The sequence below is a fragment of the Grampus griseus genome (genome assembly GCF_964374135.1).
Source record: "Grampus griseus genome assembly, chromosome: 2".
In the NCBI taxonomy this organism is placed as follows: domain Eukaryota; kingdom Metazoa; phylum Chordata; class Mammalia; order Artiodactyla; family Delphinidae; genus Grampus; species Grampus griseus.
The window spans coordinates 119,415,292-119,432,476 of NC_139018.1; the positions used below are offsets into that span (position 1 = coordinate 119,415,292).

The 17,185-nt window shown below is 41.7% G+C and overlaps 1 protein-coding gene across 1 annotated transcript in view; it reads right to left on the bottom strand.

Moving 5' to 3' along the window:
- The window catches only part of FBXO22 (F-box protein 22), a 30,479-nt gene that overhangs the window by 5,135 nt on the left and 8,159 nt on the right, over window positions 1–17,185 (bottom strand). The window contains exons 3-6 of the mRNA XM_082647798.1: window positions 14,349–14,436; window positions 13,441–13,536; window positions 9,281–9,445; window positions 1,254–1,419 (exon numbers count right to left, since the gene is read on the bottom strand). Coding sequence (XP_082503924.1) covers window positions 1,254–1,419; window positions 9,281–9,445; window positions 13,441–13,536; window positions 14,349–14,436 — 515 coding nt within the window. The remainder of the gene's footprint in view (window positions 1–1,253; window positions 1,420–9,280; window positions 9,446–13,440; window positions 13,537–14,348; window positions 14,437–17,185) is intronic.

Consider the following 17,185-nt stretch of genomic DNA (forward strand, 5'->3'; position numbering starts at 1 on the left):
ATTAAAAACCTGCTCAGGTAAATACGTGCCTTCATCAGTAATTTCTCGAAGCATTTCAGGAAATTCCCGGGCAGCTACCATATCTGCACTCACTACCTCACCACTTACTTTTTTTTTTTTTTTTTTTTTGCGGTATGCGGGCCTTTCACTGTTGTGGCCTCTCCAGTTGCAGAGCACAGTCATCCAGACGCGCAGGCTCAGCGGCCATGGCTCACGGGCCCAGCCGCTCTGCGGCATATGGGATCTTCCCAGACCGGGGCACGAACCCGCGTCCCCTGCGTCGGCAGGCGGAATCCCAACCACTGCGCCACCAGGGAAGCCCACCACTTACTTTTACATCATGAAGGTTGACTCTAGTCTTGAACCAATGAAGCCAGCCGTGGCTGGCATTAAAAGATGTGCCCTCTGATTCTTTGCCATGTTTCTTCTTCAAGTCTTCATAAAGGCTCTTAGCTCTCTCTTGAATCAGCATTAAGCTGAGCGGGACTCGACACTGAGGCTGATCCTGCATCCACACACTGAGATGCTTCTCCATCTCCTCCATCACTTTTCCACACTTCTTCAATAATATTGTCAACATCACCGCACAGCAGACTTCACATGTTCTTGTCCTTGTTCTTTAGAATCGTGCCAATGGCTGAACGATTCATGTGATGATAATGAGCGACGTCTACCATCTTTTTGCCTCGCTCCACTCTCTCAGTTCTTTTCGCTTGGCGTTTCTTAGCACTATCAGCTACATCACCGCTGCTTTTATGCTTGCTTCCGGACATCCTGGGCTTTAATTAAAGATACTGTACTACTGTACTCTATACAGTACTGTACAGTACACAAAAGCATAACCACCTGTAGAGGATGCACGCATGTGACAATGTATGCCAGCCACGTGAACTAATTTACATGATTGGACATGCAAACGCACAAAAGTTTTGCAACCTGAAGGTTCGTTATGTAGGGGACTTACTGTATTGCAGTTACAGAGTACAGAGCTGTCAAGGGAGCTCAGTAGACAATGTTGAAAGTCAATTTTGAGGAGAGTATAAGTCCAACTAAGTTCTTAAAGGATAACATATATAAATTTCATTCTTCAAAGATAAGCAGAATTACATAGTGTGAGCCCCTCAACCTATGTCTATTGCAAAACGGAATTAATTATTAGCAATTCTTTAAGCATGTTTTTTAAAAACCCAAACACTTCCCATGAGAACATTTCCCACGATGTGCAGAAGAAATCAGAAGCACATCAGACATACTTTTCAGAGGTCAGCGATGCCAGGTTGTCCACCTGGCCTCCAGCCAAGATGACATTCATATCACTGAAAGTGCTCACGACATGCTGCAGATAATTATTGGCTCCCACTTTACAGCAATTATAGCCAAATACAAGGACCACACGAAGCTCAGGGTTATCTAAAAGACCTGCAAAGAAATGAAAAGAAACAATTAAAGATAGCCTTAAAAAGAAATCCTTAAAAAGGAATTCTTCATTTTATTATTTTGCAAAATGAAATGTTACTGCTAATGTCCTGTAAGCCTAGTTAAGTGCAATTTACTGTTTAAGCTGTCAAGTCCATTTTTTTTTGCAAACTTTAACATTACTCAAAATCTTTGCTATAATTAATTTTTCATCATTAAGAATACTAAATGGCTATTTGAAAATAATACAATCAACACTCAACACAAATAAGGAAGCAACTATGTAACTGAGCAGCACCCTTGGTGGGCCTTGGTGCCATTCCACACAGCCACCACCTGGAATGGAAGGGAACACTGGTTGACGAAGCACAGAGTCAGACGCAGTGGGAATTTAAACATCCAGAGAAAATGGACAGAAACAGCACTAACCACCTGTAGTGGGTTGAATGTGGTCTCCCAAAGACATATCTACACCAAATCCCTGGAAAAAAGAATGTGACCTAACTTGGAAAAGAAAAAGGGTCTTTGCAGATGTAATTAAATCTTGAGATGAGATCATCCGGATTATCCATAGGCCCTAAATACTATACAAGTATCCTTATAAGAGAAATAGAGACAGACAGAAGAGGCAATGTGATCACAGAAGCAGAAACTAGAATGATGCAGCCATAAGGAATGTCGATGGCATCAGAAGGTGGAAGAGACAAGAGATTCACCCCTAGAGCATCCAGAGGGAATGCAGCCGCATCAACACCCGGATTCCAAACTTCTGGCCTTCTGTACTGTGATAGAATAAATGTTTTAAGCCACTAAAGTTTGTGCTAATTTGTTACAGCAGCCTCGGGAAACTAATACACCATTAAAATACAGGCCTTATCCATATATTCCAAGAAAGGGAGTGGGAGTGAAGGTGGTTTAACCATTGGAAACTCATTCCAAAGCAGGGAAATATTCAATTCTGCAGCATATGGATGAAAAGCAGCTACCACTAGAGGGCAGCATAGTCTATCAGGAGGCAGGCAGTACTCATGCTCTCCCCTACAAGCTCCCAGGCTTTCACATGTGCCTCTTGCACCTTGTTTATACATTATCAACTTGAAATTTGCCAAAGAGGTGGCTCTGGGACACAAAAAAAGAAAAAAAATCAAACACCTGACTCACATTTGAGTTCCCACTGACTCAGCCACATGACTTCCATCTTCACAGACGTAAGGGTAAATAAAGGTTGCCAGAAATAAGGCTCACTTAATAAGGAAACTGGGTGGAGCAGAGGTGAATGACCAATTCCTAACACCAAATAATGATTTATCTAGGGAGACTGCCTCTGGTCCATTTCTAATTCTCTATACAGTACATCACTGATCTGGAGAGTAAGAAGGATATTAGTACAAACCAGTACTTTCAAGATACCACATACCCCAAACCATTACTAAAAGGTCTTTTTCTCCACACAGACCAGCCCAGCAAATTTTCAGAGAATGTTTTTTTTTTTTTTAGAATGAATTTTCAGAGTCAAAAGAGGCCCGTGGGATCAACAGTTTACGATTGTTTTACAAAGAAGGGCTGCTAATCCTAGAAAAGTGACTGGCCCAGGACGGCATCTTGGCAGCCTCTAGACCCACATCTCCTGACTCTCAGTTTTAAGTTTTAGAAACCTAAAAACGTCTAAGTCTCTCCCTTTCCTGATTTCTAAGCTCTAGGCCCTCTTTTACAATTGCCTACTAAGATTTTCATCTGAATGTTCTATAGGCACCGTCCTTATTCATCCAACGCACACTGAGTGCTTTCAACATCCTCCTCCAGTGGTCTTGTTCTACAGCGGGACCACACACACACAAATCTAGAAAGTAGACTCACTTCCCCGCACCCAACTTGGAGAACGAATCTGCCTTAGCCCAGGCTGGCTGCCTGACAGAGCAGACAGGTCTGTATCATGTACCAGAAGGAAGGTACAATTCAAACTCCCTGACACTAAAAATTGAGGCCTAAGATACACGAGCCTGAAAAGACGACTACCCAGCTCATTCTGAGGGAAATCCTGGCACTGCCTTCAGTCCTGCCTCTGTGGGGAAACAGGAGGGCCCTCTGCTCACTACCAGCATCTGAGGACTTTCAACTTCAGGAAAGCACGCTAGCCATATTCTCAGCTCCGATGTTTGTTGGGCAGATGACGTACTCAACCAGCCCAACTATAAAAGGTGCAAGTTCCAGTTCACTGTTCCCTGAAATCCAGCATGAAATCTAAGTCACAGCAGACTGAGTGGCTGAAGAGCACATGGGCCATCCATTCCTTTGGCAGCTCTAAACATTTTTAGATTTTGCAGAGAGCTCAGTAACCAGACCTCATTGGTTTGGATCCTACAACTGCTTTTATTTTAAGGAGACATAGTTGGGGTGATGCCATTGGTGTTCATAGAGTGACATGGGGTAAGAAACAGCTTGAAAAACAAGCTATTTATTATAAGGGCATATGGATCCACTAGAATTTATCTCAGTTCTCAGAAAACTGGGAAGAGTTAATGCTGCTTCTGCCCTAGCTCAGCCAAACCTGTGGCCCACATCTAGCAAATGATGATGGTCTGTATCTCATGTACTACCCTCCATCCTGGCTGCACTATATTCCTCCTACACGTGTCCCTCAACTCAGAATTCCTCCACTGATAGTCTATGTATCTTTGTATGCTGCCTTAAATTCATTTTCAAATAAGGCAGAATATAAATTCATTATAGCTATGCTCAAGCTGGAAGGTTAAATAAAAGGAGAAAAATCAAATCTAGACACCCAGTGCAGCATCAGATTCAGGAAAGCCAGCTATGAAGAACTATTCCAAAGATTGGCTAGGACTGCTTGAAAAGGCTTTAGGTCTGCATGTTCAGATTTCTACTCTTTTTAGGGAAGCCTCTCTGAAGACAGCTGTTTTATGGCCTGTTTGAAAGTGATGTAATCTAAATGCATGTAGAAAACCTACGTGAAAGATAATGTCTACTTGAAATGAGAGGCTAATACCATGAACAATTCATGAACAATTCATAGATAGAAGCTGTGTTCTCTCTTCCTCACAACCTTAGTTTTAGCATCACTTCCTTCCCTGTATCTTTATATCCATCTTTTTTACACTAAACATGTATAAATATGAAGTCAGCATGCTAGGGCATGACTTTTGGAGTCAGACCTGGATCAGAACTCAGGCTCAACCCCTTGTAGCCATCTGACTGAGCAATTTACTAGACTTCTCCAAGTGCAGCTTCCTCCTCTAAAACTGGGGCAGGAGCAAGTCTCAAGAGAGGTTGTGATGATTAAATACGATAATGTCATAAAGAAGCATCCAACCCTGCTCAGTGCCTGGCCCCCGTAAGGGTTCAATAGAGGAGAGCTATCAAAACATGTTCTGGCTAAACTGAGGGCCCCGACCACGAGTTACACAAGTTATCAAATAATGAAATGACACTCAAGATGCTATCTCCCCTTGAATCAAATGAATCTAAAGTAAACATCATATTTAGAGGGAAAATAAAGAAGCCATGCATCCTATCCTCCAAACCAGCTAGGGGTCACCTGTGCTGCTCTGGCTATCACGTAGTTGTCATGCTTTTTTGAGATGCACCTTATTCAAAAATCTCTCTGATATCGTTCAATGAGAAGCCGTGTCACTTTACGTACATGGTAGGGGATTGAAAAAAAGAGAAGCACCACACCAGTCAGCTCCATGAACATGAGCCTACGGCCCGGGGGCTCAGGGGCTGTATCCTGCCAGCACCATAACCTGGGAGCTGGCCCCCACCAGGCCCCTTACAGCTCTCTGCTAGTTCTCTGCTCTCTCCTAGCTCTTTGCTCCTGGAGCTGAGTGAAATCCACCACAAAGGGCAGGAAAGCCTAACAAAACACTGGCACCACCCTCCTTCTAAGTCACCTTCCTGCTTTAGAAGCTGCCCAGCTTTTTCAAGGGCTAGGCAGCTTCTAAAGCAGGACAAGTTCCGTCACTTAACTTTTAGCACCATTTTTCTCTGCTTTGCACCTGATCACTGACTGTGGCCCCCTCAAGATTCTCTATGAAATCTCCAGATAATTTAAAAACCTAATCCCTCAAATTTTTTTTGGACTCTGACTTAACAAATAATTAAAATTTAGTTTTTACACCTCTCAGTTGCTGGCAGAGTAGTCATCAGAAGACCAAAATGAAGTAAGCAGGAAGGACCCAAACAACAACCATTAATTACCTGATATTCCTAAATTTGTATCTGTGGTCGAGACCATTCTCCTGAGCTCCAGACCCACATATTCAACTGTCTAATCAATGTCCCCATCTCAAATTCAATGTGTCCAACCCAGAACTGATCATCTGACTCCTCCAACCTGCGCCCCCGTCTATTCCTTACCTCAAGGAGAAGGTACTGCGCACCTGCCCTGGCAGAAACCTCGGTGACAACACTGCCATGGTCCTCATTCTCACCCCACAACGTTTTAACTCATCACCTCACCCTGTAGACTCACGTGGGAACTTCATCTTGAATCCGCCCATGTCTCTACAACACCACTGCAATAGCCACAACAGCCCCCGTTCTCCCTGCCTCCCCTCTTGTGTTCCTCCAAAGCCATCACACCACAGCCAGAGGGGCATTTTCCAAACACCCATCAGTTGTGCCACTCCTTAGTTTAGAATTCCGGCTTCGGCTTCCGCTGCCCTTGGGCACGTCAAGATCCTCGGTGCTGAGCGGCCCCACCCTGCATCCCAGCTCCACCTCACACCACACCCCTCCTCACACCCACCACTCTCCAGATACGCTGGAACTCCTTACATTTCCTATGAGCCGGTGAATCCACAGCACCTAAATCCTGAAGGTGACTTGCCAGGCCCTTTCTATGTCCTGTCCTTTCATCTATTTTTGTCAGTAAGCTGGAAAGAAGGTACAGTACTCCTACGATACTCTTCCTGACTCCACATCTGAGGGACCTCTCCCCACTCTAGTTCACTTCTACCCAGCGCTCTGCCCAAATGTCACTTTCCCAACACCCCAGAGTGGATTAAGTCCATGATTACGCTTCCTAGCACCTCTTCTACTTGGTAACACTTACACATCTGTGGTACTGTATTCAAAGTCGGCCTGGCCTGCTAGACTGGAAGCTCCAAGAGGCAGGACAGTGTGTCTCCAACAAGCATCTCCAGAGCCCCACACATACAGGGACTGGCATATGACATGCACGTGAACAATTTTTGAATGAATGGACATTGGCTTTTATGGCACTTAGGGAACAGAGGTATTTTTGCCTTTACTCCTTAAGAATTAAGTGCTAGCCCACATACACATACACACACACACATATATATATATATATATATATATTTTCATTCCAGAGACTATTTTTAACACAGGATACCATTCAGACTTTAAAACAACCTATGCCTTGTTTAAGAAATGCACCAGTTTGGTAAGTTCTTCAAAAAGAATATAAAAGAAAGTGCGTGTGTATGTATATATATAAATTTATACGTACCGTGACAGTGGGTCCGATTACGACACTCCCTATACATAGGGTCTGGAAAAACTATAATATCACACACGAGGTCCCTGCACACAGAGGCACTGCCTATTTCACAGGAGGCCGAGCTGCTTTGTTTGCTCACACACCACCTTCTAGTCAGAGTGGCCAAGTCTACAACGCAGGGGAAGACAGACCACAGCCCAGGGGCCAAATCCGGCATCCCTGCTTTTGTATAAAGTTTTATTGGAACAAAGCTGATTTTTTATGTACTGTCTATAGCTGCTTCTGCACTCCCAACGGCAGAGTTGAATAGATGCAACTGAGGCTGTATCACTGGCAAAACCTGTAATATTCACTATCTGGCCTTTACAGAAAAAGTGTGCCGAGCCTGAGGGACACTACCAGGAACGGGGTGCCTTCCACTGTCATGGAACATAGGTAAGAGTTGCTCCGGGTGTCTGGTTCAGGAGTGCAGGCTGGGACTCTGTGGAGAAGGCACGTCCCACAGGCTCCAACCACTCACTCCTTGCCCACCTCAGAGGCCTCCATCTTCTCGTCCACATAAAAGACAATGGTCCAATTTTAGAAGTGAAGAAAATAGTATGGAAAGAATAGAGATTATCATCTCAATCTAGGCAAAACCTCAATTTCCAGAAGGCCACGAACAGGATAAAAATGATGCCTTGGAATAAGCCAGACTTGTTGACAGCAAACAGCTTAGGGAAAGGACACCAATAAAAACGCTTCACACAGCAGAAAAACGTGGGGCTCTTTTTCATTTCAGTTTTCTGATTCCTGTACTTATTTAGCACTATAATGCAAACAAGGTCTAAAACAAATCTAATAACTATTTTATCATAAAATAGATGGTTCCTTCCACTCAAGATTTTGGGTCTTTCTTGTAAATGGACAAAACTAGGCTTCTAGCTTCAAGCATACCATGAGGACCTCAATCATGGATCCCCCAGGTTGCTATAGGGCAGAGGGGAGCCCAGGAGGCACCACACTTACTTCTGGACCCCAAAAGACAGTACAGAGGAGGCTGGGCAATATGACCTTCAGCAAAAGCACTGAGTCAAAGGCCAAACAAGCTTCTCTAACAAGTTAACCCCAATCAGTTCATCTGCAGAGGTAGATGCAAGGCCTTAACACTGCTTTGCTTGAATAATTAGTTTGTTGCTTACTATATTAAATTAAGCTTTCTTATCAGAGCTTAGAAACTGAGCTAACCCTTTACCTCTTCAAAATCACCTCATAGGGCTTCCCTGGTGGCGCAGTGGTTGAGAGTCCGCCTGCTGATGCAGGGGACACAGGTTCGTGCCCTGGTCCGGGAAGATCCCACATGCCGCGGAGCGGCTGGGCCCGTGAGCCGTGGCTGCTGAGCCTGCGCATCCGGAGCCTGTGCTCCGCAACGGGAGAGGCCACAACAGTGAGAGGCCCGCGTACCGCAAAAAAGAAAAAAAATCACCTCATGCATGACCTGTCTACTCCAGCCAAGCTTCCTGCCTGATATATCCTACTAAACCGTTGTTTGATATACTCTGCCTTAACTTACACTATTTCTAAAACTTACCAAGTTCGTTACACTTATTCCCGTCTTTCTAATTAGTCAATATTGAACTAACCTGTATCTTTTAATTTTTGAAAAAACAAATGCTTATTACTAGCATAAAAGAGAAATAAAACCTTAAACTTTTCAGCTTCAAAAAACAAAATAGAAACTTTTCAGCTTCAAAAAACAAAATAGGGCAAAATGATAAGAAAATGTTCAAGGGCTTCCCTGGTGGTGCGGTGGTTGGGAATCCGCCTGCCAATTCAGGGGACACGGGTTCGAGCCCTGGTCCGGGAAGATCCCACATGCTGCGGAGCAACTAGGCCCGTGAGCCACAACTGCTAAGCCTGCGCTCTGGAGTCTGCGAGCCACAACTACTGAAACCCGCGCGCCTGGAGCCGGTGCTCCACAATGAGAGAGGCCACCGCAATGAGAAGCCTGCGCACCGCAATGAAGTGTAGGCCCTGCTCGCCGCAACTAGAGAAAGCCCACGCGCAGCAACGAAGACCCAACACGGCCAAATAATTTTAAAAAAAATAGAAAATGTTCAAAGAGGAAGAAATCCTTCAAAATTCAGAATTAAATACAAGTAAGTTTATTATCAACAGAGTATTTATGGAAAATTCATCTCTGATTCTCTCAGGCTTTAATGTAAGTAAAATAATTTAAAAAGTAAATCCATTCTACCAAAAACAATATTGCACTAGCCTCTGTTAATCACTAATTTGAATTAACCACATCTGCAGTAACGTGTACTTAATTCAGACTCTCTCAAAGTAACAAAATCAATCAACAATACGGGCAATTAATGGTAAATAATAACAACTTACCTACTTCAGTGAGTTGATGCCTTTCTAGTGTTAATTTCTTTGGATCCATAATAAAATGAAAGGGTTTTATTTTTATTCCTTCAATTTGAGGAAATAACAGAGCAAAACCAGATTCTCCAATTTCTATTTCCTGAGGTGGATTGCTACTTGATCCCATTGGCGTCACTAGGAAAAAAGTTAAACAGTTTTGTGAACAGATTCAATAAAAACAGAAGTTTCATCTGGTGTAAATTACCCAGCCACACCTAGGTAACTTCAGTTTAGGTCACTAACATAATCAATAAGGTAACAGGCCACTATCTGAATAAGAGTTTCTCAGCTTTGAAATTTTTAGAGGTATAAGGTCATGATGCCTAAAATTTACTTTCAAATTGTTCAGAAAGAAATGTTTTCATAAACAAAGACAGAAAAAGCAAATGTTGCAAAATTTTTTACAACAGTGAATCTAGATGAAGGATATATGGGTGTTTATTGTACTATTCTATTATTCTTTTCCCTTTTCTATAGGTTTGAAGCTTTTCTAAATAAAAAGTTGGGGGAGGGTAGTAACTACATCTTCACAGCAATTCTACTTGTAAAATTTATCATAGAATATTTGACAATTATATACACTATATATATTGTGTGTATGTAGAATTGAAATACACACACACATATATATATAACTGTATTTGGAGATAAGGCCTTTAAATAAAGAGGCAATTAAGGTTAAATGAGGTCACAAGGGTCAGGCCCTAATCCAGTAAGATTGGTGTCCTTTCAAGAAGAGGAAGAAACATCAGAGATGAAGGCATACAGAGAAAAGAGAAAAAGCTATGTGAGGACCCAGTGAGAAGGCACGTGGCTGTATGTAAGCCAAAGAATGAAGCCTCAGAAGAAAGGAAAAATGCCAACACCTTGGACTTCCAGACTCCAGAAATGTGAGAAAATAAATTTCTGTTGTTTAAGCCATCCAGTCTATAGTATTTTGTTATGGCTGCCCTGGCAGACCGATACAAATACTGCAGATTACAAGTTCACTGAAAACTGTATTTTATATAAATATATAAATACATATTTTATGCACGCACATACATATACACACATATATACATATATCTATACTACACACCTATCTGTATCTATACTCTGTACTACATACCAAAAGTCTGGAAGGTTATGCATCATAAAATTAACAGAGTGGTTAACTCTACTTAAAGCTTAAAGTAGCTTAACTTTTTTCTTTTTTGCTTTTCTAATTTTCCTTTACTTTTTTTTAAAAACAGTAAATGGCTCTTACTAGTATAAAAAAGAAACTCTTAAAAAAAGTGTTAATAAGCCTTTTAGAAACCAAAGATAGAACAAAATGGAAAAAAAAATTTTCAAAGAGAAAATTTCAGAATCTAATCAAACCCCACATAACATATTCTGAATTTAAAAACATGAAAATAAAATTTCAGAGTTTATTATCAGGCCCTCTTCTACAAAAAAATATCAAAACATAAAAGCAATTTTTTTTGTCCGTAGCAGGCCTCAAGACAATCCGAATTAAAAGCCAATAGGCTTTGTTATAGAAATTGACAGGATGCTTCTAAAATATATGTGGAAATGCAAAGGACCTAGATAGCCAGAGCAATTTTTTAAAAGAAGGACATCAAGATCTATGGAAATCAATCTTTAAAAAGAACATCAAGACCTACAGTAATATGACTCTGGCTTAAGGATACACAAATAAATCAATGGAACAGAATCAAATCCAGAAACAGACCCACAAACATACAGCCAATTATTTTTGACAAAGGTGCTGAGACAATTTAATGAGGAAGAGAAGTCTTCAACAAATGGCACTGGAATACCTAGATAAACATATGAAAAAAAATTAACCCTGAACCTACCTTATACCATACACAAAAATTAATTCAAGTTAAGTCACAGAATACTACTCTAGAATTTTAATGAATTACTCATATGCAAAATAACATGAGTCTCAAAAATATTATGTTGTTAAAAATATTTATGTTGAGTGAAAGAGCCAAGATAAAGAGAGTATATAACATGATTCCATTTATATTACATTCACCAACAGGCCAAACTAACCTATGGTCACTGAAACTGGAACTGGGGTTTCCTACGGAAGTAGGGAATGGCAGGAAGAGGGCATGAGGGAACTTCCTGGGGTGATGGAAACATACTAAATATTGACTAGCATGTCAGTTTCACCAGGATATGAATTTGTCAAAACTCATTAAACTGGGGCTTCCCTGGTGGCGCAGTGGTTGAGAGTCAGCCTGCCGACGCAGGGGATGCGGGTTCGTGCCCCGGTCCGGGAAGATCCCACATGCTGCGGAGTGGCTGGGCCCGTGAGCCATGGCCGCTGAGCCTGCGCGTCCAGAGCCTGTGCTCCACAACGGGACAGGCCACAGCAGTGAGAGGCCCGCATACCGCAAAACAAAAAAAAAACTCGTTAAACTGTACACTCAGGATTGTGCATTTCACTGTAAGTAAAGTTTACCTCAATTAAGAAAGAAAATGATCTCTGTATATATAAAAATGAACAAATTCTCAAACTTGAAATTTTTCCAACCTAAAGAACGAAGATGGGTTAGTAGCCAATGGCTATTTTAGAAATAATCACTAACTGTGGCCTAAGAAAAAGGAATCCAATCAACTGTCTTGGTGGAAGTTTTTCTGTGACATATGTGGAACAAAGAAAGTGCTCAGCTGTGGGAACAAGAATCAATAAGAAGGGTAAGGAGTAGGTCCAAGAAAACACAAGAGGACAGGTCCCGACTAAAGGGAGTTGGAATGATACTCACTCCCGACATGAAGATCGTTAAGAGAACTTAGAAAGATGACCAACTGCTCTGAAACATGGCAAACATGAGAGGAAGGCTTCAGGTAGACTGCTCACCCCTCACTATGGGGTCATGGAGGCAAGAGTGTTGCCCAGGTTGGCCCGCCCTCTCCTGTCCCTAACCCCCAGCTGAAATTTTAAAGAGGAGAACCTTAGTCATGCTTTGAGGACGCCACAGAGTGTATGGTGGGGAGGTCTAACCAAATGATGTAAGAAATGAAAGCTATGTTTCTATAGAAGCATTTGTTAATAACTAATAATGGTAAAAACTAGATCACTCATTTAAGGAAAATTTGAAAGTTAAAAGAAAATCAGTCACTGCCGTCATTTTTTTTAATCCAATGAGAAACAAAATTTGTGGTGATGGGGCTGATATAATAGTATAGGGGTGGGAGCTGATAGCAGGAGGGATGAAACAGTCCCCCATCAACCATACATTTACCCTTATTCATCTGTAAACACTTGAAATCCTTTGTAGTTCATTGTACAAGACTCCTAAATTCCAATCAAAAGTCTCTCAGTGAAGATTAAAAATGACATTTACGGAGTGCAACAAGAAATAATAATAGCTAACACTTAGTTACCGCTTATTGCATATCTTTATTCTAAATGCTGTACATATGCTAACTCATTTAATCCTCAAACCCTCTGAAGAAGGTACGGTCAATCACCCCCATGTAATAGATGGGGAAACTGAAGCCCCATGAGGTCAGCTAACTCGCCCAAAGTCATACCGATACTAAAGTGGTACAGCTGGGATCCCAATCTAGGGATGCAAACCACTGCACCATGACAGCTTTAACAGGATCCCGCTCCCCCCATTAGATACAGAAGTCAAAATAATTAAAACCAGCAAAAATTCACCAGTAGCAAACTTGGAAAGTTCCTGCTATAAACTTCAAACAGTGGCAGCCAAGCAGAGAAAGAGAAGTTTCCTAGTAAGGCCTACTGCAGTTCCTGATCCCAGCCCTACCTCACCCCATCCACCAGAAACAGTTCTGGCTGAACTGACGAAAGAAAGAATGCTTGCTAATACTTCCCAGTTTGTAGAAAGGAAGAATGAGATCTCTGTCCTCTTATGAATGGCTCCTGGAAAGATATGAATTAGATTTGGTTTACATGGACAGCCCTGAGATTTGAAATATTAACCACAATAACCTAAGGAAAATTAATATAAGTGAAATATAATACGATGGTATATATGACCAACTTTATTGTACTTTGGATGGCCAAAAATATAAACATGCTGTTAAGCTACAAATAACCCACCAATCTATAGGACCCCACATTAATGCAAAGCAAGGAAATCAAGTTGGTATTCTCTCACCTACAATCCCTGGGGTCACAATCCCAAGGACTTGGCATTGTTTTGGGAACAGCTTCTCAAGGGCAAATGCTGCTTCCATAGAAGTTCTTTTCCTGGCTGTAATAACACAGGAAAATTATTCAATGTCATCCATTTAAGGTCAAATTTGATGAGGAAGGGGGAAAAAAAGCAAATATTAAATTATTTTACACGAGAATACTTTACAAGGAAGTCTAAAAACTTTGATTAAAAACAAAAAAGTTTTTCTGTTTTGAGCCCTTGTTTTATACGTTAAATTCTAAATCTGACCTTAAACATTGCCAGTTTGCCTTCTTTTACTTGTTCACATACTGCTTCTGCCTCAATGACAGCAGCAGCAGCAGCTGATTTTCAGATTTACTATTATACCTTTCTGTTCAGCTGATATTAAAGCATAATGACTTTTCTACCACACTGTCACCTGGATTCAAATCAGACAATGATAATCCACTATCCAAGTCTAACTCTGGGCCTCAGTGTGCCCAACATGGGATATAGTCTGCTTCTTCGTTTAGCAAGCCAAGAATGCACAGTATCTACAGATAACCTTGGTAAATGGTCATCCAATACAATAAAAGGCTTGAATACCCAAAGACATCCTGTTTTAATAGTAAAAAGAAGTGCCTGGAGGATTCAAGTATTTCAAAAAGAGAAAAACACCTTACTAAAGTAAAGAATTTGTTTCAATTGTACCACAAGGTTTAGAAATCAATCTTCAAAGCAAAAGGGCTTCTCAAAGTTCAAAGACAGCATATTCATGCATTCTCCAGGGAGTAGGCCCATAGCCTCAGAAAGTCAGTAACTCTCAGAATGAGAATAGTATTTATCTCCAAAAAGATGTACACAGGGAACGAAAAAAAAAATCCAAAACTTTTTCCTTTGATATTCACCTCTCTTATGGCCACGACACTCCTCCAGACTAATGAAAGTTTCTGAATCAGCCATGTAAAGAACTGTCTGTGGTAAGATATGGACATTCTGCAAAGGAAAAAAAAAAAAAATCAGAACCTGATCACACAAATCTATGAATGCTTTTGTGGTCCCTTAAAGTTCTGCCCTGGTCCAAACTACTGTTGCCCTACCCTCCCTTCAGGTCAGTATTGGCATTCTGAGTCGATCCATTTCTCACTCATTTTTCACTCATGAGCTTTCATTTTCAGTTCATTCATTTGTTGAGCATCTATTATTTCTTCAAGTCAAACTCATTCCAGCTTGACTCAAGAAGTTCATTTTCACAATAATTTAAGCTCTTCAACAAAAACATTAAGTACCAGCAAAAGATTCCACTTGCTTTATGTGAACAGGTACCACAGCAACAGAAACATCTCAGCAACAGAGGGAAGGTATACAGACCGTATCATTCCTCTTTTCATTGCCTACCGAATTAAATAATCCAGGTCTTCACTTCCAGCTTGCCAACTAGTTTCCTACAGGAATCTATTGCTCACTACTATCCAGACAAGCCCGCTTCTGTATATATTCTTCTGCAGCTCTCTTCCTTTTGTACTTAAGATTGTTTCCCTTAAGAAACAGCGTTAAGTGCCAGACCCTCTATAAAACCTTTTCCTAGACTTCCTTAGGACCTCTGACCTCACATGCGACATCCCTGACATCCCAGTCATTCTTGTTTGTGTCTTATCTCCACTTACAAGGGAGGGCTGTAAGCCCTTACAACTTGGGCTTATTTGTTTTCTACCAAAATTCGTAACAGACAAGTGGCAAAGTGGCTCAACTAAATGAAAAGGTGAACATATTTTTCCTCCTAAGTTGGTTATTTTCAAAGATTTTTACTATCAAAATGGAATGAAGAAGTGAGCATATAGCAAAGCCTCAACACTGACTAAATGAAAAAGAAATGTTGATTTTGGAAAGTTAAGATGTTTCAGAATAGATTCCATATAGACAAACTCATAAAACATACTGAGATAGAATGATGACCCTGAGGTCGCTTACGGGCTGGATAAGACCTATGGATATAGTTTCCTTGGTCCACAAGGCATTTTCAAAGAATATAATTTGGGGAGGAGTGGCTAAGATAACAGAGTGATAAGACCTTGACTCACATCCTACCACAGGCACTCTAAAATTACAACTATTTATAGAGGAACTATTGATGAGAACAACTTCAAGACTAGCAGAAAAAATTTTCCACAACTAAAGACATAAAGAAGGAACCACCATGAGAAGGGCAGAAGGGGGAAACTGGAGATACAGTATAGTCAAGACCCACACCCTGAATAGGTGACCTACAAATGGGAGGATAATCACAATTGCAGAGGTTCTCCACAAGGAGTGAGGGATCCGAGCCCCACATTGGACTCTCCAGCCCAGGGGTCCTGTACCACGAAGATGAGGACCCAGAACATCTGGCTATGAAGGCCAGCGGGGCTTGTGTACAGAAGAGCCGGAGGGCTGGAGGAAACAGAGACTCTATTCATAGAGGGTGCATGCAAAATCTCGTATGCCCTGAGTCCCAGCTAAGAGGCAGTAATTTGAAAGGAGCCTGGGTCAGACATACTTCCTGATCTTGGAGAGCCTCCTGGAGAGGCAGGAGGCAACTGGGACTCTCCCTAGGGACAGAGACACTAGCAGCAGCCATTTACAGGAACTTGTTCTAGCAGGAAAACACTGATGCTGGCTAGCACCATTTTGGAGTCCTCCCTCTAGTCTACTAGTGCCGAGGGCTTACCTACCCACCAGCTCCAGCCCCTTCTCCAGGCCACACAGCCAACTTCACCAGGACCCAGCCCCACCCACCAGCAGCTGGCAGCCTCCACATGAGGAGCACCTGGCAGCCAATAAGGCTGGGGGGCCAGCCTTGCCTACCAGCACACCCACAGTAATCAGCCCTGCCACAGCAGAAGGGCCCTTGCAGCCCACATAAGGGGCATCCCTAGAGGATATAGCTCTGGTGACCAGAGCTCCTGGGCCCCACAGGACATCTCCTACTTCTCCAAGATCAGGAAGCATAAATGACCTGCCTAATACAAAGAAATAAAAACAGAAAAATCAGGCAAAATGAAGTGACAGAGGAATATGTCCCAAACAAAGGAAAAAGACAAAATCCCAGAGGAAAAAGTAAGTGAAGAGAGATAAGCAATCTACCTGATAAAGAGTGCAAGATGACGATTACAAAGATGCTCAATGAAATCAGGAAAAGAATGGACACAGTGAGAAGTTTAACAGTAAGTGATAAAGAAGAATCAAACAGATCTGAAAAACACAATAGCTGAAGTAAAAAACACACTAGAAAGAATCAACAGTAGCTTAGATGATACAGAGGAATGGATGAGTGTACTAAAACATATAGTACAAACTACTCAAGCTGAACAGAACAAAAAAAATTGTTTTAATGACAATAGTTTAAGAAACCTCTGGGACAACATCAAGAGTACTAACATTTACAATATACGGGTCCCAGAAGTCGAGGAGAGAGAAAGAGGCAGAGAACTTATTTGAAGAACAGTAGCTAAAAACTTCCCTAATCTGGGAAAGGAAACAGACATCCAGGTCCAGGAAGCACAGTCCCAAACAAGATGAACTCAGAGGTCCACACCAAGACACACTGATATTAAAAGGGCAAAAATTAAAGATTAAGAGAGAATCTTAAAAGGAGCAAGGGAAAAGCAACTAGTTAGGTACAAGGGAATTCCAATAACACTGTCAGCAAATTTTTCAGTAGACACTTTGCAGGCCAGAAGGGAACGGCATGATATATTCAATGTGA